General features: G+C 37.4%; 1 protein-coding gene across 5 annotated transcripts in view; it reads left to right on the forward strand.

Moving 5' to 3' along the window:
* Positions 1 to 23,762, forward strand: part of LOC126751038 (dipeptidase 1) — a 106,658-nt gene that overhangs the window by 55,159 nt on the left and 27,737 nt on the right. For all 5 annotated transcript variants that reach the window (XM_050460955.1, XM_050460953.1, XM_050460952.1 and 2 more), the window contains 4 exons: positions 486 to 642; positions 1,090 to 1,222; positions 15,134 to 15,284; positions 21,467 to 21,536. In XM_050460955.1, the coding sequence (XP_050316912.1) occupies positions 486 to 642; positions 1,090 to 1,222; positions 15,134 to 15,284; positions 21,467 to 21,536 (511 nt within the window). The remainder of the gene's footprint in view (positions 1 to 485; positions 643 to 1,089; positions 1,223 to 15,133; positions 15,285 to 21,466; positions 21,537 to 23,762) is intronic.

The following is a 23,762-nucleotide window of genomic DNA, read 5'->3' on the forward strand; positions in this document are numbered from 1 at the left end:
AGCGCCTGTCCTCATTCAGAAACATATTTTTAAGGTGAGATCGTGAATTTAATGAACAGTATTTGACGATTCGAAGAGGTGGTATAAGGCGTGTTATAGTAGGACCCATTTCTCTAACCACACTTTTTTTCCTTACTACGCCCTTAAACGTTTCTTAGTGTTGTTAGAATGTCTCAGTGCTTTAGTCTACGTACCCTAACCTCATCTAACCTAAAGTTAATACAAATGAAGGCTTTCAGCAAGCTAAATGAATTTGCAGTTACACTCATAAATTTATATTCAATTCGAGGGCAACATACAGCTTTTATTATTATTCGCACACACACACAGTTACTTATGTCTATGATATGGTTAAAAGAAATCGCCCAGCTGCCAGACAACAATGTATTTTCACACCAATCTAACCGCACATATCTTTTGTTTTCTATGCTTTTCTATTTGCAATGCCGCCGCCATCACAACCTATCTACCGCACCGCAACGCAGACACAACGATTTGGCATGGAATATACGGAAATTTTTGAAAAATCGTCTGCAAGATTTCCCATTTGCCGGCGATTTGCGTGAGGTGTTGCCATGGTCGGCGAGCGCTTGGAGTCACACCGATTTGCCGCGATTGAAAGAGGGCATGGTGTCGGCACAGGTATGTACATAGACAGCAAAAAAAAAAAATGCAATTCGCACACACACACACACATACACATGCAGGGCCTCACATGCAGTGACTTGCCGGCATTCCACACTTTTTTTCGCATATTCCGTTGCATAGTTTGCGGCGCTCAACAGGTAGCCTGGCAAAATTCGCTCGGTATTTCATAAGTTTGCCTTAACAGACAAAGCTAGCAAGGAGCCAGCGTTGCACAAATTTACTTGATCGACTGATAACCAGTCGTTTTCTTGTTTTTCGTGAAATATTTTTATGCATTTTTGGCTTTTGTTTCATTCGCCGGGCTATTGGTTACCAAGCGCACATGCACACACACACATAAAGGCAATATATTATTTGTTGGTCCTACATTGTAAATTTCTCTACATTCTTCTTCCACTTTATCTAATGCTACAACAACTACAACGACGCCAACAACAACAGTTTTGGTCCGCATATGTACCGTGCTCGTCCCAGCATATGGACGCCGTGCAGTTGACGCTGGAGCAAATAGACTTAATACGACGTCTGGTGAATTTGTATCCAAATCAAATGACTTTCGTCACAGATGCTTCAGGTAAGCTGCAGCAAGTCAAATGTTTTTCTATATAATACCGTTATTTAGTTATAAGTACGTATGTGTGGAAGGTTGTGTGCGGCAGTCAAGCGATGAGCTCACATCATCGTGCATTTGTGAAATAACTTTGATTCTTTTCTTGGAAATTCTTTAAATTGTGCAAAATGAAATGTATGAAAATAATATTCTACAAAGGAATTCAGTTACGCATAATAAAATATGCTTTTCATATTTTCGAATGACTTGCACTGAGGAGATTATCAATTTCTAATAATTTTCTGCAGGAAGAATGTATATGTATTGTAGCAGGTCAACTGAAAAGTCCTCGGATACCATAGTAAAACACATTATTTTGACAAAATTCGTGTTTTTTGTCATTTAGCAGAGTTTCCTTCAAGGGTGACACAGTGTCTATAGCGAACCTCCATCTTTTCGATACCATTTTTGTACTAGGATTTGTCATAGGCTTCAAAATAGACGAAAATTTCTTCATTCGACGAAAGTTTCTTCCCAAAGAGCATTATTTTGAGATCCGGGAACAGAAAATAGTCATTAGGGGGCCAGATCTGGACAATATGTCGGATGTGGAAGTAATTTGAAGCTCAATTCATGGGATCTTGCCATCTTTTTCACAGACTTGTGACACAGTGCATTATTTTGGTGAATCAAGACTTCCTGTTTCTTCTAATGCGACCATTTTTCGGCGATTTGTTCCTCCAAATGGTCCAATAACGCCATGTAATAGTCGCTGATGATGGTCCTTCTTTTTTTCAAGGTAGACAATAAAAATCTTTCAATACGCATCCCAAAATACTGACGCCGTAACCTTGTTGCGTCGACTGTTGTGTTTTCCAAGCTTTGGAGCGGGTGCATCGTATACATTCCCTTCGGATGACCGTCGATTGGATTTCGAAGTGGAATGATCTATCCATGTTTCAACCACTCGCACATATCGATGCAAGAACTCGGGTTTATTATGTTTGAATATCTCAAGACACTGCTACGAATCATCAAATCATCGTCTTTTTGGTCAAAAGTGACTTCGCACGAAGCTTTCTCATACCATTGGGCACTGAGCTTTCTCATAACCAAATATTCATGAATCATATGACGTACACGTTGAGTTGATATCTTTAGAATGTCTGCTATCTCGAACCACTTAACTTTACGGTCTTCCAATATAATTTTATGAACTGGTTTCATGTTTTCGTCGGTAACAATCTCTTTTGGGCGTCCACTGCGTTCACCGTCTTCTTCATTAAACCACGTCTAAACCTAGCATGCCAATCCTTTATGATTAATTCTCCGGCGGCAGTGTCCGAACACTCATCATCAACCAAAAATTTTGGTTCGACTGCATTTTTCCCTTTAAAAATCAATATTTAATCAACCCGAGAAATATTTTTTATCCATTTTTTCCCAAATACAAAAGTTGCTTTATTCAAAATGACTTAACTAACAAAAAATCAGATGGATTTAATTCTAGTAACGACGGAGACTTTTCAATTGGCCCGTCGTGTACATATGTTTACGTAGAGTTTATGAAACTTAAATCCTTTGAACCGGTCGAGCAGACTTTAATAAAAATATTTCTAAATATTTGTTGTTGCGCTTTCACCTAATCTGGCAGATGGCGTTGCTTTCGAAACTGCTGTTTGATCTATTTTTGATTTTATGTAAAGATTAAAAATGACGAAAAAGTTAAACGGGATTTGTATTTAAATACGACATGACATTAATCAGTTCATAGGAGAAATCAGCAATGTTGGGGGTTCTATGGGGTTTATAACGACATTCGCTTTTCATAATTTGAACGTTTAATGAAACTATTGTTCATCTGAAGCTATAAGTTGGGTTAGTTTTGCTGGCAGATCCAAAGATCCCACTACTATATGCGCTCCTTCATAATCCCATAAAAGCAAAGCGCTTTGAGGCCAATAAAAATTTGCTCGGGCGTTCAATTTCTATTTCCATCAGTTCGGTAGAACATCTGAAAGTGTGAGCTATCAAGCGTTTAAATCTTGATCTCACAACCGCGGTACAATAAGAATGAAGTGCTGAGATGATTCCAACTCGTCTCAAACGGCCGAGCGTAGTCGTGATGGGAAATTATTGCCACGTGTGTGGTCGCCATTTAGATTTTGGTTGAGATTTTCTTTATATAAAAATAATCAAGAGATCTTCCCTTATAAGCACATTCTCATGTACAGGGTTCGAGATGTTTGAGTGAAAATAATAAGTTAGTCCATGCAGCAGAGAGCAGAGTCGCTGAAGATGATTTTTCGATGAAAATTCTAGTCATTTCCAAGTTGTTGCTCAGTCCAATTCACGAACATACGACGATTCTGGTGGCCAAGCGGCTTCATTTCTTGCGTCAATTTGATTCTGTGAGGAAGTAGGTCAAGATCTTTTCATAAAATTCGCTACAACGACATGGCAGAGATGCCCAACGCTTGGAAGTCGTGTGAGAGACTGGGGTCTTCCTCGGCAGCAATATTCTGGACACTACGGGCACCATGGGAATATATTGTAGTGCGCCTGTACATTCAAATTTTTTCATCAGACTCTCAATTATTGATCTGCAGGACGATTACGACGACCATAAATTGGACGTAGCGCTCTTAAAGTTGAGGCCACTGACTCCAAATTTCGGTAGTCAATTTTAATAATTTCGACTCGTTGTTGGATCGTATATCTTTCCATGATGAAATGGCAAACCTTACTGAACAGAAATGTCAAAAGAGCGGGAAAAGCTATGACGTCGATTGCTTTCCTTATCGGTCTAATTTTTTACCGTCCCTATTGAAAAATCCGTTATATAGTGAATTATGTTTCTAAAGAAAGTGTTACTTAATTTCCTCACATTGTCGGGCAAGTTAGTTCTTATTTAATAATACTTTTCCGTAACTAACTTTGCGACTGTCCGTGGTGTGTTCTATTCTATAGAGAAACACGACTCTTTACAACTGGTTGCCCTTTTGGAAGTGAGAGAAAAATATTATGTAAATCATCAGCCGTATTAAGAAATGAGCCGCTCAATGCACACATTGATTAACTCCACTTTTTGAAAAATATTAAATTTAAGTGTCAAAGCCCTTGCTATATTCATAACTTTTTATATTCATAATAACTTTCCTGAATAATAAATATTAGCACCGTTAAATGGCAAATTTTTTTGGCAACTGAATAATAAGTATTTATTTCGGAAGCCATTTCGATTAAATCCACACTCTAAAAAATTAAAATTAATACCTGCCAAAACATTTGTCGATATACAATGCAGATGCCGTCAAAATTGCAATCAAAAAATTATTTCCGATGAGAGAGAGGCTGCCATGAAAGAATTTTATGGTTTACATAGTCAACTTGACCAAAATATTTTCTTAAGAGGTTGTATCAAAGTTAACGAAATAAAAAGAAGCCCTACAAATGAAACTAAAGAACGAAGATCACATTCGTTTACATATTTTTTTCGAAAAGAGGGACTTGATATTACCGTTTCTAAGAAATATTTTAGAGACACACTATCAGATGCGTGACGAGAGGATATACGATTGTTGTTCTAAAGAACAAGTTACATTTTTGGTTGATAAGAGCAAAGGTCGCGTTGCAAGCAATAATATAGATTACACAAATCTTATAAAGCATATAAATTTATTTCCAGCCTACAGTAGTCACTACACCAGAGCTTATAATTCAACAATATTTAAATCTTGACTTAAATACTAAGAAAATGTATGAACTACAAGGTGCGTTCCGAAGTAAAAGGGACTAAAGTAAAAAGAACAATTGATTTTTCGGCAAAATCAATATATTTTATTCAAAACAGTTTTCTTCTGCTTCAATACACCTTTTTGCATGGTCCAAAAGCATGTTGAACGAGTACTTTAGCTCGTTAGCCTGTATGGCCGCCAGTATGCGGTGTAAGCCTTTTGAATGGCCTCTACGTCTACATAACGTTCTCCTTTCATAGGCAAATGCATTTTTTCGAAAAGGAAGAAGTCGCACGGTGCCACATCAGCTGAATACAGGGAGAGGTTAATGGTTAAAATGTGATTTTTGGTCAAATAATCGTCCTTCGAATGTTGGATTCTGAGCAGTTTTTGGTCGTCAGTCAATTTGTGCGGAACAAACTTTCGTAAGCCCAAATGTTCGGTCAAAATGTGATAAATCGATGTTTTGGAGATGTTTAATTCCATTTTCATGAATTTCAATGATGATTTCGGCTGATTTTAGATGAATTCACGCACAGTTTCGATGTAATTTCCGGTGATCACGAATTTTGATTGGCCCACATGTTGATCGTCATTTATGTCCTCACGACCACTTTGAAAACGTTGAAACCACTCGCGCACTCTGCTACGGGATAGGCAATCATCGCCAAAAACTTGTTTCATCAATTGAAACGTTTCGGTAAAAGTTTTACGAATTTTAAAAAAAATTTAATGTTGACCCTTTGTTCGAAGCTCATTTTCTTAGCGATAACACAAACATACTGACATTTAAAACGCAATAACTTCACTTCTAATACATGAAATGTCATGAAATTCTACATATATCGGGTGATTTTTTAAGAGCTTGATAACTTTTTTAAAAAAAAAACGCATAAAATTTGCAAAATCTCATCGGTTCTTTATTTGAAACGTTAGATTGGTTCATGACATTTACTTTTTGAAGATAATTTCATTTAAATGTTGACCGCGGCTGCGTCTTAGGTGGTCCATTCGGAAAGTCCAATTTTGGGCAACTTTTTCGAGCATTTCGGCCGGAATAGCCCGAATTTCTTCGGAAATGTTGTCTTCCAAAGCTGGAATAGTTGCTGGCTTATTTCTGTAGACTTTAGACTTGACGTAGCCCCACAAAAAATAGTCTAAAGGCGTTAAATCGCATGATCTTGGTGGCCAACTTACGGGTCCATTTCTTGAGATGAATTGTTCTCCGAAGTTTTCCTCAAAATGGCCATAGAATCGCGAGCTGTGTGGCATGTAGCGCCATCTTGTTGAAACCACATGTCAACCAAGTTCAGTTCTTCCATTTTTGGCAACAAAAAGTTTGTTAGCATCGAACGATAGCGATCGCCATTCACCGTAACGAAACCCAATTGCTGCGAACGGCGACGAATCGACATTTCACGGTCTTCAGCCACACTCTCAGAAACAGACGCAATATTCTCTTCTGTACGCACTGTACGCATTCGTGTGGTTGGTTTAATGTCCAATAAAGTAAACTGAGTGCGAAACTTGGTCACAATCGCATTAATTGTTTGCTCACTTGGTCGATTATGTAGACCATAAATCGGACGTAAAGCGCGAAACACATTTCGAACCGAACACTGATTTTGGTAATAAAATTCAATGATTTGCAAGCGTTGTTCGTTAGTAAGTCTATTCATGATGAAATGTCAAAGCATACTGAGCATCTTTCTCTTTGACACCATGTCTGAAATCCCACGTGATCTGTCAAATACTAATGCATGAAAATCCTAACCTCAAAAAAATCACCCGATAGAAGGTGCGACCAGGGGCGCTAAATTCCTGTTTACTTTGGAACGCATCTTGTATGTTACCTGATCTTCTTCGATTTACGGATGACGCTATTGGTATGCACTTTTCATCATGTACCCAAACGAAGTCGTATTGCTTGGTTCACCTAACTTTGTATCACTTCACAAATTGAGGTATTGTGCAGTATGAGTTGAATTATATTACTTTATTTGTTTATTAAATTAACATTAAACTTTATTTGTTTTAGCCTTATGTTGTCTCTTCCGTTTGCAACCAAGATCAAATCAGAACAAAATCGAATACGTATAGGATTACCGCTTCTCTCTCTCCACGATTGTAGTTCATTCAGCTATTATTAGTGACTTTCGAATAAAATCAATATCTTTTTGTCAACTCTTCATCGTCACGTTGGCGATGCTGTTAAGTGTTATACTCATTACACTAAGAATGCATCAGAGAACAAATCTGTTACGTGGGTGGCCATTAAAAGAAGTGTGAGACCCTAATGCTGTAAAATTTTAGAATGTTGAGATGTAACTGTATTATCCTTTTCAATAAAATAATACTAATAATAGACCAACAACTTTCCTGCAGTATTTTCGAGATCGTGTGAGTAAAAAGCATTCGTTTCTCTTTCTTCGAGGATTTTACACATGATCTTGGCGATCCTGCACGTCTTTAAAACATTCCATCTCACTCTGATCTAGCTGTCAGGCCTTTCGAAATTTTCAGTGTATATCGTTTTTAGTGACTTTTATATTTCTTATTCCGGTTCGGTAACCAGACGGCTGCCACTTTTAGCAATCTCATCAATTATTTCGTTTCCGGGAATTTTTTTGTGGTCCTGAACCCAGTATATATGCATCCGCTTTCCGTCAGTCGCTATATCTATTGCCTCCCTGCTTCTAAGGACATTCCCTGATATAACGCGAAAAGATATAACGTTATACCCACGTATATATCTTCTTTATACTGTTTCCTGCGTTGTTAGCTATCTCAGTCAATTTCCTGACAGCAAAAGCAAAGACTTTGGTCTAGATGATTCTGCAGCATTGCGAACTCTTGAAAGGTCACCTGAGATCCAGCTCTGATCAATAGACTCCACTCCAATTTTGATCAGCCTGTATAGATATTTTAAGTTCCGCCGAAAAATCCCATGCTCCTACGCTAAGCACCTTCTTTAAGTGCGCCTTTGAACTTGCTCTATCTCAAATCTATGTTATTTACCAAACCCCGACTAAACTATGCCCGAAAGTCGTTGAGAAGAGTGGGTACGAAATAGTTTAGTTATAGTTTTTTAAATCTGTTAATACTTTGGAAAACACGACAAGTTTAAAAATCTTTTTTTTTTACCTTTGGAAGAAAATATCGAAGGAATGAAAACAAAACTTTTGACGTGTTATTGTTCCACAAAAGGATGTGTAGAAGAAGGATCCAGAACACAACGAAACCTTGTTCCTAATTACCATTATGGTTTTGAAACAATCATAAACTATTAATGTGATTTTTAAAAGCGTATTCCGCACCGTTTCAAGGACAGCGCACATGCGGTCGGCTTTTTAGGGAACAACAATAAAAAAATTACCTGATTTTGTTTTAAAGGTGGGCGTGACCCGAAAGAAAATGGTTACCTGAACTATATATTTTTGCTCCTTATTAGTTGAATATAAATATTTTAAGAAGTTTCGAACAATGGTTCGCTCGCTTCCGATGTGAAAGCTTTACACTGATGGAATAATGTCTCTAGCAGAAAATGGCAAAAAGTGGTCGACCAAAATGTTACTTTTCTGTTCATTATAACTATAAACAAAAAGAAGTTGAAGTTTGATTAGAAATACGAAAAGACTTTTTCGACTACCCAATATTAGCATAACTGAAATAGTTTAAGATGTTTTGATATCTATAACAAAGAGTGGATTTCACAAAGTCTACAGTCTGGATAAAAGAGTATTTTGATTACTTCGTAATTGTCACAGTTGCTTTCAGTGGAGAGGTCAAAATTAGTCGAATAGATAATATTGCTATAAATGAGCTTTTCTTCTACCTGAATTTTCTAATTTCGACATTTCATATAAAGCATCGGAAGGTTAGCTGGGAACAGGTAGAAAACCAGAGAAGGAAATATGGTGACCTAAATTTTAACAAAAAGCCACTTAACTCTCTACCTGCTTCTTATATAAGGACATTTTTAGTGCAACAGATATCAAAACCGCAACGGATTTCATTCGAGCAACACGTAATATTTTAAACCATTAGCAATTAAAGAACATGGCATCTCAAAACGTCGCTAATCACCTCAAGCGCCTTTACAACGGAAGGCAACAAACGAGGAAGATACACCCACTCGGAGCATCTTGGAATGTGAACCAATCTAACATCTCTCGTAGCAATGGGACAGAGCTGTTTCTAAAAGAAAAGCCACAAACTGGAGCAAAGACCAAACCCGAAGTTAAGACTGAAATTAAAAATGGTAAATTACCGGATATATCAACACGTAAATTACGCGAACGGCTTGTTCACCTGTTAGCTCTTAACTCATACACCAGGCCAGAAATAAACTCAATCTTACAAAGGGAAGGATTACGTCCTTGTGAACGACCAACACTCGTGTATGTACTTAAGGATGTAGCACAGCTAAGTCGCAACGTATATAGTTTGCGCCCGAATATCTGGAAAGAAGTTGACGAAAATTGGCCTTATTACAATGAGAAGGAGTTGCAACAGCTGAAAAGACGCAAAGAACAGGGTTTGAGAGCTCCAAACAGCTCAATTGAACTTACACCTGAATCCAACGAAAGCCCATCATCAACATATAGTATTAGCCCGCCACAATTAGTCGAAAATAACCACGTAAAAGGTGACAGCACATCAAAGCGGCCAACTACGGACATCGATGAGCCACAACCGGCGAAGAGAATACGAATGGAACATTCCACCGTTGATAATTGCAGGCACTCACTACGATCGACCTCTCCATCGCCTGCAACTAAGATGGATAACATAGATGTCATCGAGCCCCCTGTCTATGACTTTAGCGATTATACGGAAATCACCAACAACGAACAACGGCAGCAATATAAAGCTGCATTTGATCGATACTATGAAGAATATATGCCACTCTATCAGCAGACCACAGAGCTAAGGAGCAGTTTCCGCGAACTCGGTGCACTGATTATTGATATGCCCAAAGACTGTCCGGAATACGAGATCATAAATCAACGTATACTGGCCAAATTTCAAATCCTCAACAGCGTGGAGCAGCTTCGGCGTCAGATGCGTTGTGACTATCTACACGATAAATTGGAGCATATCAAGCAACTTGTAACGCTCTACGATAGGAAACGTACCAAGGAAATGGCGATATCTTTCGCAAAAGCAATGGCTAAGGAATATGAGTTGAGGCAACAGCTTCTCAAAACCAAAACCGATGTTGCGGACACAGTAGTGACAATGGAGCCTGATGGAGTTCCAAACGTAAATGACGATGAAGCAGCAACAACGACAGATGAAGAGATTCCGCCCACAAAACAGGAATACATAGGCGATATTTTGGTCAACGATCTAGCGCTGTCGGAGAGCGACAGTGATGATGACTGAGTTAATAGTTATTAGGCTTAGAGTTTAGGTTTATATGTAAATAAATAATATGTAGTAACAACAAACAACAATATTATCTGTACGATGTGAGAGTTGGTTCTTTTAGTTAAATAAACAAAAATCGATAAATGTAAATTCGAGTTCAGGGATTTAGTAGATAAATAACTAAAGCTTTTGATTAGTATACTTATTAAAGAAGACGAGTTATATTTTATAACCTAATGCATTTATTTTTGACTGGTTTTATGCTGTTCACATATCGGTAATTAAGGTATTAGTTCTTTATTTAATACTTTTTAGTAATCCTTTTTTTTGACAGATCTCGCGTGAGTCGTGTCAAGCTGTCATGTTATTTTTGTTCAGTTTTGCTTGGCATTTCATCATGGAGAGACGCTTGAACAAATCTGTAAACTATATTATCGTCAATATAATCGGCACACTGAGCGTACAACAACAGCATAACTCATCTTAAGACCCACCGTCATTATTAAATAATATTCGATCGAATAAAGCAGACGAAGCTAAGAGTGTTCACGAAGACCGTGAAGAGTGTCGAATCGGTGCCGTTAGCAGCAAGTCGAACTAACGTTTGGAATGACTTGGTGCATTTTACGTCGAGATCTTAAATTGAAAGCATACAGAACACAGCTTGTGAAAGAGCTGAAGCCGTTCGGCCTTCCAAAGCGACATCGCTTTACTCTATGGGCTCCTGAAACGTTCCAAAAAGATCCAACAATTTCGAGACAAACTTTGTTCAGTGTTGAGGCACATTTCTGAAAAGAAGCATAATTGCCGCATTTGGGACGAAGAGAAACCTGAAGAGATACAAGAGCAGCCATTCAGAAAAAACAACGGTTTAGTGTGGTTTGTGCGACGGTTGAATCATTGGCCCACATTTCTTCAAAAATGATGATATCACACCGTTAGACTTTTTCTTGTGATGATTTGTTAAGTCTAAAGTCTATGCGGACATTGCAACATCGGAAAAATTATTCGTACTTTCTTTTGACTTGGAAAAAGCGTTAGCTTTTCCCAATTTGATCACATCCTTAGCTTATTATAAGCGAAATTTATATGTTTATAATTTTGGATGTCATGAATTCAATAAAATGTTTGCCACATGTTTGTTTGGCGAGAAACTGAAGGATCTCGTCGGTCTTAAGAAATTTCATCTTGTCTAAAAAAGTCCATAAAGACTTACGCTGCAAACTTCGAAAAAATATAATATTAACATATTAGTATTCGTGTAACGGTTAAAATAGAAATATTAAAACCGTCTTAAGTTTATTGAAACCTGTTCAAAGCACGGAAATCAGAGCTGAATCAATTGGCATGAAATTTTTGGTTAGTGGACACAGCTATTTGCACAATGACTCAGATTTTACAGTTATTGAGTCAGGAGTGAAAAAAAAATCAAAACATGTAAAGAAAAAGCATCGTTCCATCTAATCCAAATGACTCACTAATCTTTTTTGTCAGCAAAACCTTTAACAGAAAAGTAACCGTCATAGGGCCTTCAGTAAATTGGCTTAAAATACGCTGGATAAAGTTAGAAAGGTCTAAACCCTATCTCATACAATTCAAATGTGACTATAATGAAGATACAGAATTTCAAGCCATTAATATAAGAGAATCTTTAGTCGGTAGACCGCAAAGTTTGAAAAATAATTTTTTCAGTTGCCAAATCGATTAACTCCATCAGTCACATACTATAACAAGTAAGGAAGGGCTAAGTTCGGGTGTCACCGAACATTTTATACTCTCGCATGGTAAAGTGATAATCGAAATTTCATTATCCGTCATTTAAATATTTTTCAAATACCGTATTTTTGAAAAGTTTTATTCCGCTATCATCATTGGTTCCTAATGTAGATACTCGTATTATACAGAAAAGGCAGCAGATGGAATTCAAAATAGCGTTATATTGGAAGAAGGCGTGGTTGTGAACCGATTTCACCCATATTTCGTACATGTCATCAGGGTGTTAAGAAAATATTACATACCGAATTTCATTGAAATCGGTTAAGTAGTTCCCGAGATATGGTTCTTGGTCCATAAGTGGGCGGCGCCACGCCCATTTTCAATTTAAAAAAAAAGCCTGGGTGCAGCTTCTTTTTACCATTTCTTCCGTAAAATTTAGTGTTTCTGACGTTTTTGGTTAGTCGGTTAACGCACTTTTAGTGATTTTCAACATAACCTTTGTATGGGAGGTGGGCGTGGTTATTATCCGATTTCTTCCATTTTTAAACTGTATATGGAAATGCCTGTTTCTGTAAGTTTGGTTGACATAGCTATAGTAGTTTCCGAATATGTACAAAAAAAATATTTTCCATATGTTTATTTTTGACACGAATTCAATAAATTTTTTAATATCTTTATTTTGGTTATGACAGAAACTGAAGGATCTCGTCGGTCTTCGAACTTAAATTTCATCTTGTCTAAAAAAGTTTCCATAAAGACAGACAGACGGACAGACGGACGGACGCTGCAAACTTCGAAAGTATATATTTCTATATCTGACGGATTAAGGACTTACAAGTATTCGTGTAACGGTTAAAATCCTTAGCAACATTATTGCGAGAGTGATAGAAACTAACGAGAGTATTATAGTTTTGTTCACATAACGGTTGTTTGTAAGTCCTAAATCTAAAAGAGTCAGATATAGGGTTATATATACCAAAGTGATCAGGGTGACGAGTAGAGTTGAAATCCGGATGTCTGTCTGTCCGTCCGTCCGTCTTTCCGTTTGTTCCGTCCGTGAAGCTGTAACTTGCACAATGATATCAGACTTTTTACGTAGTTATTGAGTCGTTCGAAACAATCGACCCACTGCCAAAAAAAATTCAAAACATTTTCACCAGATGATTGGCACAACATATCGCATCAAAACATATTGTTTAAGAAGGCGTGGCCCCGCCCCCTCGTTTTTTTCATCTAATCCAAATCAACCAAACTCACAAGTCGTTTTTTTTTGCCAAGAAACCGGATTTAAACAGTCCATCATTAAGACTAACAAGAACATCAGAGACATTGGCTTAAAAAAATGGCAGAAGGATAAAGGTCCAAAACCTTCACTACTTCAAATTCGGTATAAAATAACACGCTGATGACATGTACGAAATATGGGTGAAATCGGTTTACAACCACGCCTTCTTCCAATATAACGCTATTTTGAAAATGCCTTCTCCATACATATATAATTGGACTATAATGATGATAGCGGAATTTACAATCGCAAAGTATTTGAAAAATAATTTTTCAGTTGCCAAATCGATTAACTCCATCAGTCACATACTATAAAAATTGTAACATTACTGACGTTTATTTGTTGGTATTCTTTCTTATTAATTTTATATACCGTTAGATGAAAGCTATATCTGCAGTTATGCATTCCACATTACATATTTGCATGCATATTATTAGGGGAATTTTTAAAAACAATTGAGTATCTTGAAAAAATCGTGTTTCTCAACTTTTCGTTTTATGTGTTAATCGATGTGTGCACTGAGCGGCTCAAATAACACAAATGAGGTTACGTAGTGCATTTTAAAAAAACATTCAGCCAAAACTATTTACTGTTTCGGCGCTTGCGAATCAGGTTGTTATGTCGTTTTTTGGGGTTGGAAAATAGGATAGTAATGAAAAAATATTTTTGATAGTGCTCGTGTCAACCTTTCCTGTGACTGACATGTGCGTAAATGCTTCTTAAGTAAGCTGTTAGCGGTTCAAATAGAGTAAAAAGGAAGCTTAAAAAGACTATGATTTAAAATAAATTATAAAAAAATGGTGTAAAAGTAAGTACATCTGTGCCCATGCAATACCATTTAAGTCAGTAGGGTAATCTGGCCTGTTTTTTAACAATTTTTTTTTTAGAAATTTTTATTTTACAATAGAACTTTTATCACACGTCATGAGGTAATGTTAGCGCGTGAAATGAGCTTTCCAAAAAGGTATAGCATGACCCGATGCGACGAATAAAACTAGAACTACGTGCTTTCAGCGCCAACAAGCGAAATTACCGCAAGACTTTTTTGACAACCTATTATATTGTGCAGTGTATTAACAAATTATTTCGAAATTTTTTGATAACATCTGTCGGAGAAATGGCTGGGTGAATGAGATGCGTTTTTTCACTGACACGCGGACACGATTTCTCATGTTTGGTTCATCTGAAACACAGAAACCAAATTTATTCTTAAAAAGTACGTGAATGGTTATCGTCCTTACTAGTATCTTGAAAAAATGTTGATAAATAAAAAAAAGTTTTGTTTTCTTTTTTAAATTTTCTCAATTTTTTTTACATAAATTTTGTCATAACATTGTCAATAAATTATAAAAAAATATTAATCTGATATGGACGATAGCCAGGCGTTTTGTGAACATTGAAAAAAAAAAAATTTAGCAAATCGATTAAGTAGTTCGACCGGAATCATGTCCAGCAGTTTCAAAAAGTGTGTTTTGAGAAAAACGCGTTTAAAGTTTGAGGTGTGCACTCCGAGCGCCCCGAACGTCGAGCGGTATTATTATTTTTGGGCCTTTTTCGAAACCTTCCAATGAGAAAGTGGGTTTCTACATTAATTCTAAGGGTATAAGGGAACAGAAAATGCAAAAAAAAAAATTTTTTTTGAAAAAGATTACCCTACTGACCCCTTAAGTATTTAATACTGGGCATTATGTTTGTATGCATGTGTGTGTATATGTAACCATTAACTGTCACTTAAAGTATATTTAAATATTTCTTTTGACACGCTTTCAAATCCAAGTATTGCCACCATTTTATGAATATTTTTTGTTTGTGTTGTACTTTCAGGAATTGAAGAGGTGCACAAAAGTGGAAAAATTGCCAGCCTGATTGGGGTGGAGGGTGGCCATTCGATTGGCACCAGCCTCAGCGTTTTACGTATGTTCTATCAGCTTGGCGCGCGCTATTTGACACTGACGCACACCTGCAATACGCCATGGTAAGCATGTGTGTGTGCATGTATATATAAATATGTGTATGTGCTTGCTTGTTTTTATATATGTAAATAAAGATATGTTGGGTATTTTGTGGGAATTTCAGAAATCTATGCATGCATAAAAAATATATTTGTTTACATGTCTATAGGTGTGTATGTGTGTGGGTGCTGTCAGTTGGAAGCACACATACATACAAGTATATGAATATACAAACTGGTTTCACAATGTGCAAAACCGTTTTTTTATATGTTTGGTTGCCCACAACCTACAAATATTCGCAATTTTCCCCATTTCAATTTTGTATTTGTATGTGTGTGTGTGTGTGCATTCGTTTGAGAAGGGTCGCAAAATATGACAAACTATAATTGTAAAAGAAAGTGTAAGCGTATTAGATTTGAAGCGCCAATTCAATGCATAAATAGTCAAATTTGTCAGCACGTAGAGGAGTGGGGGCTATATGGAAAGCAGAGCTGTGGAAAATAATAATAAAAACAAGAAAACACATTGACTTCGTTCGCACCGAAGGTTTAGCACTCTTCACAAATACAAAAGATTCCTTACAAGAAGTGGATTTCGATCGACTATTTTCTATGACAGCTATATGCTATAGTGGTCCGATATGAAAAGTTTATACAGAGATCTTTCATATCGATATCTGAAAAGCTGAGCGACCAGTTCGCGCGTATATAATACAGGCAGACCGACATGACTCTTCTTCATCTTTATTGGCGTTGGCACCGGTTATAGCCGAGTTTACAGCAGATTCTAAGTATAGCCAGATCCTTCCCCACCTGGTCTTTCCAACGGAGTGGAGGTTTTCCTCTTCTTCTTTCCCCAGCGGGTTCTACGTCGAATACTTTTAGAGCTGTAGTGTTTTCATCCATGAAACCTAGTCGGCGTAGCTGCCGTCTTTACTTCGTTTGGTAATGAACAGCTCGGAGAAGTCCTTCCCGATCCTGACGGATCTTTCGGTATTGCTCAACGTCAGTTTACACAGCCGTATTAATGCCGTATTTGCGGGGATACCAAATTCAGACATAGCGGCACAAAGGCAGCTACTTATCCTGCGGCCAAAAGCAGATTTGAAAGTGAAGATGAGCTTGTGTTTGTCGATCTTTTTTTCACGGGTCCAATCAGTTTGTTGACGGTGGACTTTAATTTTTCACACAAGATGCTCGATAGAACCTTATATGCGGTGTTGAGGAGACTTATCCCACGGTAGTTGTCGCAGATTCTGTGGTATTCCTTCTTGTGGATTGGACACACTTAAATTCCAATGTTGTTGTTGGATACCTAATCCCCATTAGGATTGTTAGGATTAGATAAGTTGTCATCAAAGTCATCCAACGGTAGGCCCAGGAAAAGTGCTTTCGATGGAGTCGGACCATAGTGGGAGGGGTTCAGATATGAAGGGTTAGCAGGGCATGGAAAGAGGTGGGTAGTGTCATGCGGAGACTCGTTGCACGCTGGACTAATGTTTGATATGTTCTGGATAAGCAGAAGTTTAACCTGTTACAGCGTCGCGAACGAAGCTGCGCAAGGATCACTCTCGATTCTCGCTGCAACTCGAGCCCTTCGTCTGCAATGGTTGTTTGACCCCAAGTACGCCATTCACTAAAGTCGTTAAAGGTGTTAATGGCTCCACTGTAAATGGCGGGCAGTGCATATTTGAAGTTTGTTGCGTCCGAAGTCTGGTCGACGTATTGTTTTATGCCATTGACGTAGTTGAGAAAGGACCTCTTGATGCTCCAAGCAGTTGAATGCAGAGCAAGATTTCTGCAAAGCACTCCAGCAGAAACTGCTTGGAGAGGTGTTCATTAAGCTGCTTAACTGGGAGCATGCGGGCCTCACCGAGCAGGTGTTCGATGGAAGTCATCAAAAGGCATCTTATTGTGTTCGGAGTGCAGTGCTCGGACATTTTTGTAGCTTCCTCGTCTGCGTTTCACTGCATCCAGGCGAGCGTATTGATGCTGCGTAGTTAAGAACCAGCCGGTCGATTGGCTGAAAGATTTTGGTGCCATATGAATTGAAGCCAAGAGAAATGAAAGGACGATGTTGCATATCAGAAATGCAGCCTGAACGGAACAAAAAGAAGTCGTTTTTGCAACGAAGTTTGACTGGTAACGAGGCGTAAACCCATTACGACACTTCTAGACGTAAAAAATTATATGCGAAACCTACAGCCATATCAACCGAAAAGCTGAATATCCATGACGACAGTTTCATGATGCAGGGTATTCAGGGCTCAGTTCTTGTATAAATAAATTGCCAGAAGGTTGGAAAACTGTTATAGCTACAGATCAGCAATACTTTGAATAATATTTACTATTTTGAATAGCTATCTTTAATAAATGAAAAAATAAAAAAATTAAACTGCGCGAACTTAGTTATATACCGGTTATATACCGAATAATTAAACTCATTGAGCAAACAATAAAACCAACTCAGATGCTTTGGTTTGTAATGCGTGGTAATTGATGGCTGTAACATCATTTTCTGTTTTCGTTTAGCAGCAAAGGAGTATATTGTCCCTATGCCGGCTGCGGGGAGAAAGTTGAGTTTTGCTATTATATCGTCAACGATACCTTGCAAATTGTTATCGGGTAGTAGGAAGTTTGCTTAAGTTATAAGAGTCTGCAAAAATACTAAAAATAAATGCTCAGTTTAAAGTGGAAATCAAATAAAAAGGATGTACTGTGCTAGTCAATAACACAATATAAAGCCGACACAGTTAGACTACGTGCTATATACATGATATATGTATGTATGTTATTTCAAATTTCGTCTTAAGGCTTACTTTGGTACTCATCCCCTGTTTCAATGTACAGAGAATAGTACTCGACAACATTATCGAAAGAATTATCTCAAAGAAACAGCAATATGTATTTCTTACATTTTTGGCTTATGGTATTTCGTGTATGCAGTTCTTGTTTCGGATAGGCTGGCGAACAAAAGATATATAAAAGTCATTTATACATCTGTTTTAGCTATCTTCGTACACGCGTGATATTTTGCGCCAAGGCCTGAATCAAAGCGGGATTGTTCGCATAGACTTTACACAACATATATCCCTCCAGGAAAAGGTCTAACGGTATGATTTCAATTGGTGGCCAATGGACCGGCCTAAAACATAAAACTATTTGCTCATCGAAGTATTCTCTCAATAGATTCATTAATTGATGTGATGTGTGGGAAGTGGCACCATCTTGTTGAAAGCAAATGTCGCCGAGATCACGAGCTTCAATTTCAGGTAACAAATAGACGGTTACGTTCTCACCGCCATGCATTTTTGAGAAAATATGGACCGTTGATTAACGGTTATAACCGCGTAAGCGGTGTCTACGCCAGTAAAGGCGAAGAAGACTCTACCGCCACACAACCGGTGTTTTATTCTGGACGAAAAAGCATTTCTAGAATCTCCTCAGATTGCTCTTCGTCTCAAATGCGGCAATTCTACTTGTTTAACTACCCATCTAGTCAGCAATGGCCCTCATCGCTGAATAAAATTGGCATGAAAAGTCTTTTTGGAACGTTTAAGGAGCCCATAGACTGAAGCGATGTAGCTAGAGAAAGTCGACCGGTTTGAGTTCTTGTACGAACTTAATTTTGTACACTTTCAATTTAAGATCTCGACGTAAACTGCGCCAAGTCGTCCTATACGTCAGTTTGAGTTGCTGAGAACGGTGCTGAACTGACTCTCCACGGTCTTTGTGTACACTCTCAGCTACGGCTGCTATATTTTCTTCACTGCATGCTAGACGTGATCTATTCGTTCGAATATTATCCAATAATGAATGCTGGGTCTGAAGATGGGTGATGGTGTTGCGAATAGTATGCTCAGTAGGCCGTTTATACTTATGAGAAACGTGAATTTCGTAATAAAGTTGAACGGTTTGTAAACGTTGTTTGGACGTAAGTCTTTCCAAGATAAAATGTCAAATAATACGGAACAAAGATAACATCACATGTTATTAAAGAAAGTACCTCTACTTGTATCACCCGTTATTATACTTCTGGAGCATAAGTTTGAATGAGTCAATCGGAGGGTCGAGTCTTATTGTTAATGATTTCATTACGTTAAGAGAACCCCACTTCATTAACGCAGCTTTAAGTCAAGACAGACAACAATGTAACTTTCATGAGAGAGTTTAGAGCTTTTACTTCTTCTTCATGTAACCCTTAAAAAAAATATTATATAGATAACTTGTTGTATTATTAAAGCAAACTGAAGAAATATTAGGCAGTGAAGATAATGATTTCAGTATTTTCATTTCCAGTTGTCTGATTTCACCTTGTCTATTGAGAGTCTAATGGCCGTTCAAAATATATTTTAAACACAATTTGCTGAGGCCAAGCCTCAAACTGCCACCCTCCGCATATAGCTTAACTTCGGTTTAAAAAAGGAATGTTGAATGTGCGCATTTTCATATCTGTGGTGTCCGCCGACCTTGCTTATAATGTTTCCTGTAATAAACTTGTATTTATACATACTTATAAGTATATGGCGCTTACCTTGCGAACCCATTAAGCCACAGGTGGATGGATTTGAGATACTACAAATCTTTTAATACTTTTTAAAGTACAACTTTAATTCTTTTCGGCTTGCCAAATGGAAGCATTTAAGCCCGTATATGTAAGTATAGTAGCATATATATATTTATATGTATACGTCTGTGGGTGTGTGATAAATATTATCCGTAATAATATATGGCAGGCGTATGCTATAAACCTATTCAATGACACATGCATCCATGTGGATACTTAAAATTTTTTGATGAGTTCATCTGCTATGAAATTATGCTCGCACATGCACACCCAAAGGTCTTTTAAAGGCAACCCAGTGAAGAAACGGTTACAATGACTCTGTCATATTGCTTAAAGGAAGCCAACTTAACTGCATGAGAAACAATTCAATATAAGTATATTGGTTGTGTGATTATAGAAATTGTCGAGTTCATGAAGCAATGAAAAGGGCAGGCAGGCCCCAGAGTTTATTACCAGGATGACTCATATATTACGGGATTAGGTTACGTTAGATTAATCTGTTAGGCCAATAACCCACGCATAGACCAGTTTGGTCCTTTGCGTTACCAGAGGAGTTCACAAGTAGTCATCGTTTAGGATGCCTGCGCTTGATGCGAATTTTAACAGACTGCGGACTCTCTGTCGATACCTGCTACAGTGTATCATACTGTGTGGACCCCAGATGCTTACAGCGTAGTCTTGTCAATGCGGGACAAGTGCACAAAAGATGCGCCATTGTTTCCCTGGTGCCCTGCTGTAGGCATTTCGTGCAGTCTTCTTGATCGGTCAGCCCCATCTTGCGGGCGTGTGTCGCCATCAGACGGGGACTAGTTAGTATTAACATCATGTTCTTACGGTCTCTTTTCCATACACCATTGTTGGCAATCTCGTACACTTTTTCATTGTCCTTGTTGCCTTTGTGGCCAGGCGCCCAGTAGAAGTGAAGTTGGAAGATTGAAGATTGCTTCTGGCCACACTTTCCAAAAGACAATTCCGACCGATTTGTAATACGAAGTTACTGCCTTGATTGCTGTTTGGCTGTCTACGTAGATGTTGACTCTGGAATTGCCTGTAGAGGTCAGTTCCGCGGCTTTCGCATTAGCACAATATTTCGAGATTAGACAACAAGAACAAGATTCAATCAAGATCTATACATTTTTGTATGGCCTTGAAGTAATTGTCGAAGCACTTTTGCCACTAAGATTGAGGGATCTCCAAAACATGCGTTCTCAACGCGCCAGCTTCAGGTGTCGAAAAACGCTAATTTTTTAGTTTATCTTTTTTTAAGAGAAGCTGTTCGATACCAAGTCAGAATTTAACGGTAAAAATAATCCTCAATAAACTAGTTCGAGAGTGGTCTCAAATGTAGTGTTAACAAAACCATTCCATTGAAACAAATTTCTTCACTTCTTCTGATAGGCAACACTTTACTCCCTTGCATGTAAGTTGCGTGTGTATGTGTGCCGGCGCTCGCTCACTCAAATTATGATGATGAGAAATCCACTTCCAGAAGTGAAGAAGTGTTCATCTTGCAGCGCGTTTTTAATGTGGATTAATGTATTTCACATTTGGCGTTTTTGCTGTCGTCTACATGTATACATACATACAAATATATGTTAATCATTGTATATATATCTTTTTTATTGCTTTACCTTTGTAGGGCGGATTGCTGTAAGGTTGACGAGCCGGGAAAATATCCACATATTGGAGGACTCTCCAAATTCGGCAAGGTAAGTTATTGCGCGGTAAAGTGGAAAGCATGCGGTGTTAATTTATGCGCTTTTTGAAGAAACGGAAGGCAAACATGGATAATATAATACACTTGCTTTCGTATTTTTTGTATGTAGTACAAATATATTTTTAATTTCACGGCAGAATGACGAAATGTAATCAAATTGAAGAGATGCTAAGGAATATTTTGTTAAAACAAATTTTAATTTTTAATAAGACTCTACAGAAATGTGGAAATAACTTCATAAATTTATTGTTTTGCATATTTTTTCTTTTAATAATAATTTTTCTTTTGATTGTAAAGTCTGTGTGAAAATTCTATTAGTTTGACAATCCGAAATACAGTTCAGTAGTCACTGAAAGGCTTATAGTCACTAGGCCGGCCGCAACCTTTCTTCCTTGGCTACACATATTTAATAGCAAAGCATAATAAAAAAACGCCTGTATTATATCGAGATGCCTTGCTGCTCTAATAAAACGTACTAGTAGCGATTAATTCTTATCGATATAACGCCTTTCCCACCTTAAAATGAAACCAATTTTCTTAATATTACGGTGATAAGCTCAATAGCGAAAATTTAGAATTTAATTGAGTTAGCTCCATCAAACTCGAAATTTCCAATAAGACGGCATAGAAAAATATTTTTATAATCGACTTAGTTAGTCGAAAACAAATTAGAGCTTCCCATAAATACCTGACGGACCAAGTGGCACATAACAACTTATTATCAAAGACCAACCAGCAGCTAAGTTGAGACGGCTTTACAAGAAATTCGAATAGAAAAGCCTTACTATTATACTTAAATTATTAAAGGACCTCATTTTTCAATTTTACAGTAAATACCCTTCTAGATAACCTTGGTTGGACATTTTGTGAATCATATATAAATATAATAATTTCCGGAAAACCAAGGTTTTACTTGGTTTGTCATTTACTATGCAGTAGAACAACACAGAGCCAAGTTTTTCATCTTCAGAAGCATTGGTATTGTTAATCACTAATTTCGAAATAATCACTTATGGCTTAGGTCTCCAAGTTTTAGGATTCTTATAAATGAAGTCTTTAGAAACTTTGTGTTTCTGAATTATATATTATTATAGGTAACAAGTCGAGCCAAATATATTGATTTTAATTCTAGCATAAAGAAATACAAGTCCCAGCTCTCTTCAACCATTTGAACTTTACGGTTATTCTAAGATGTGGTTAATACCTCAAAAGCGTTCAGTGTCGGTTACAACTTAAAACTTAGACGTTCAGTGCTCTTTACTTGTTCTTAGTGTTATGACACATAAGCGTGGATAAAGGTTAAAAAAAAAATGTTAAATTAAAAGAGAGACAGGTACCTTTCAGAGAAAAATATTCTGAAGAGGTTTTTAAGAAAAGGTAATTCTTGATTTTTTCCTATGTAATGGTTGCCAGAGTATGAGTATTATCATTAATATTTGTTGCGGTTAGGGTCTTAAGAGTTAACTAACTAACTCAACAACAATTTTTACATTTTTACTGAAAATATTGAATTATATTACTGTGGGCAAAAAATAGTAAGACTTTTTAATTTAAATTCCGCGCGAAAACTCATTCGACGAAATATTTTTTTCTTCTAGATCGGTATAACTGCCAGTGACATCTCAACCAAATGTCACATCAAAATAGCTATTAGTGGTTTGAATACGCGTCTTTTTCTAAAGTACACAAAGCGCATTCGGCGTTTTAACGATGAGTGAAATTATTCAACAAAGCAGTCCCATTGAATTTTGTACGCGGAATCAAATTCGCGGTGCCGAAATATTCAAAATGTTGTAGAAGGCTTTTGCTGATAATTCTTTGTCGCGAGAAACTGTTATATTCAAAGAGGGTCGAGAACGCGTTCATGACGAAGCACGTTCAGGACGGCCATCAACATCAACTGATGATCAATACGTCAATAATATAAAGGAATTGGTTCTTTAGAATGAACATTTAACAGTCAGAGATCTTACTGGCTTCTTTGAAATACCGGAGAGATCAGTGAAAACCATTTTAAAAGATCATTTGGAGTCAAGAAAAGGTAAAAGCACGTTGCCCAAAGTCGGCTAAGGTTTTTTCGAAAAAAGCGTCGCTTCAAGGCGGAAACAATGCTGTCCGACTACCAGGATATCATGAAATGTACTAATACTGGAGATGAGTCTTGAATCTATGCTTATGATCCGGGCACAGACGATCAATCGGCCGAATATCTTAGTAA

This window comes from Bactrocera neohumeralis, chromosome 2 (assembly GCF_024586455.1).
Source record: "Bactrocera neohumeralis isolate Rockhampton chromosome 2, APGP_CSIRO_Bneo_wtdbg2-racon-allhic-juicebox.fasta_v2, whole genome shotgun sequence".
Lineage (NCBI taxonomy): Eukaryota > Metazoa > Arthropoda > Insecta > Diptera > Tephritidae > Bactrocera > Bactrocera neohumeralis.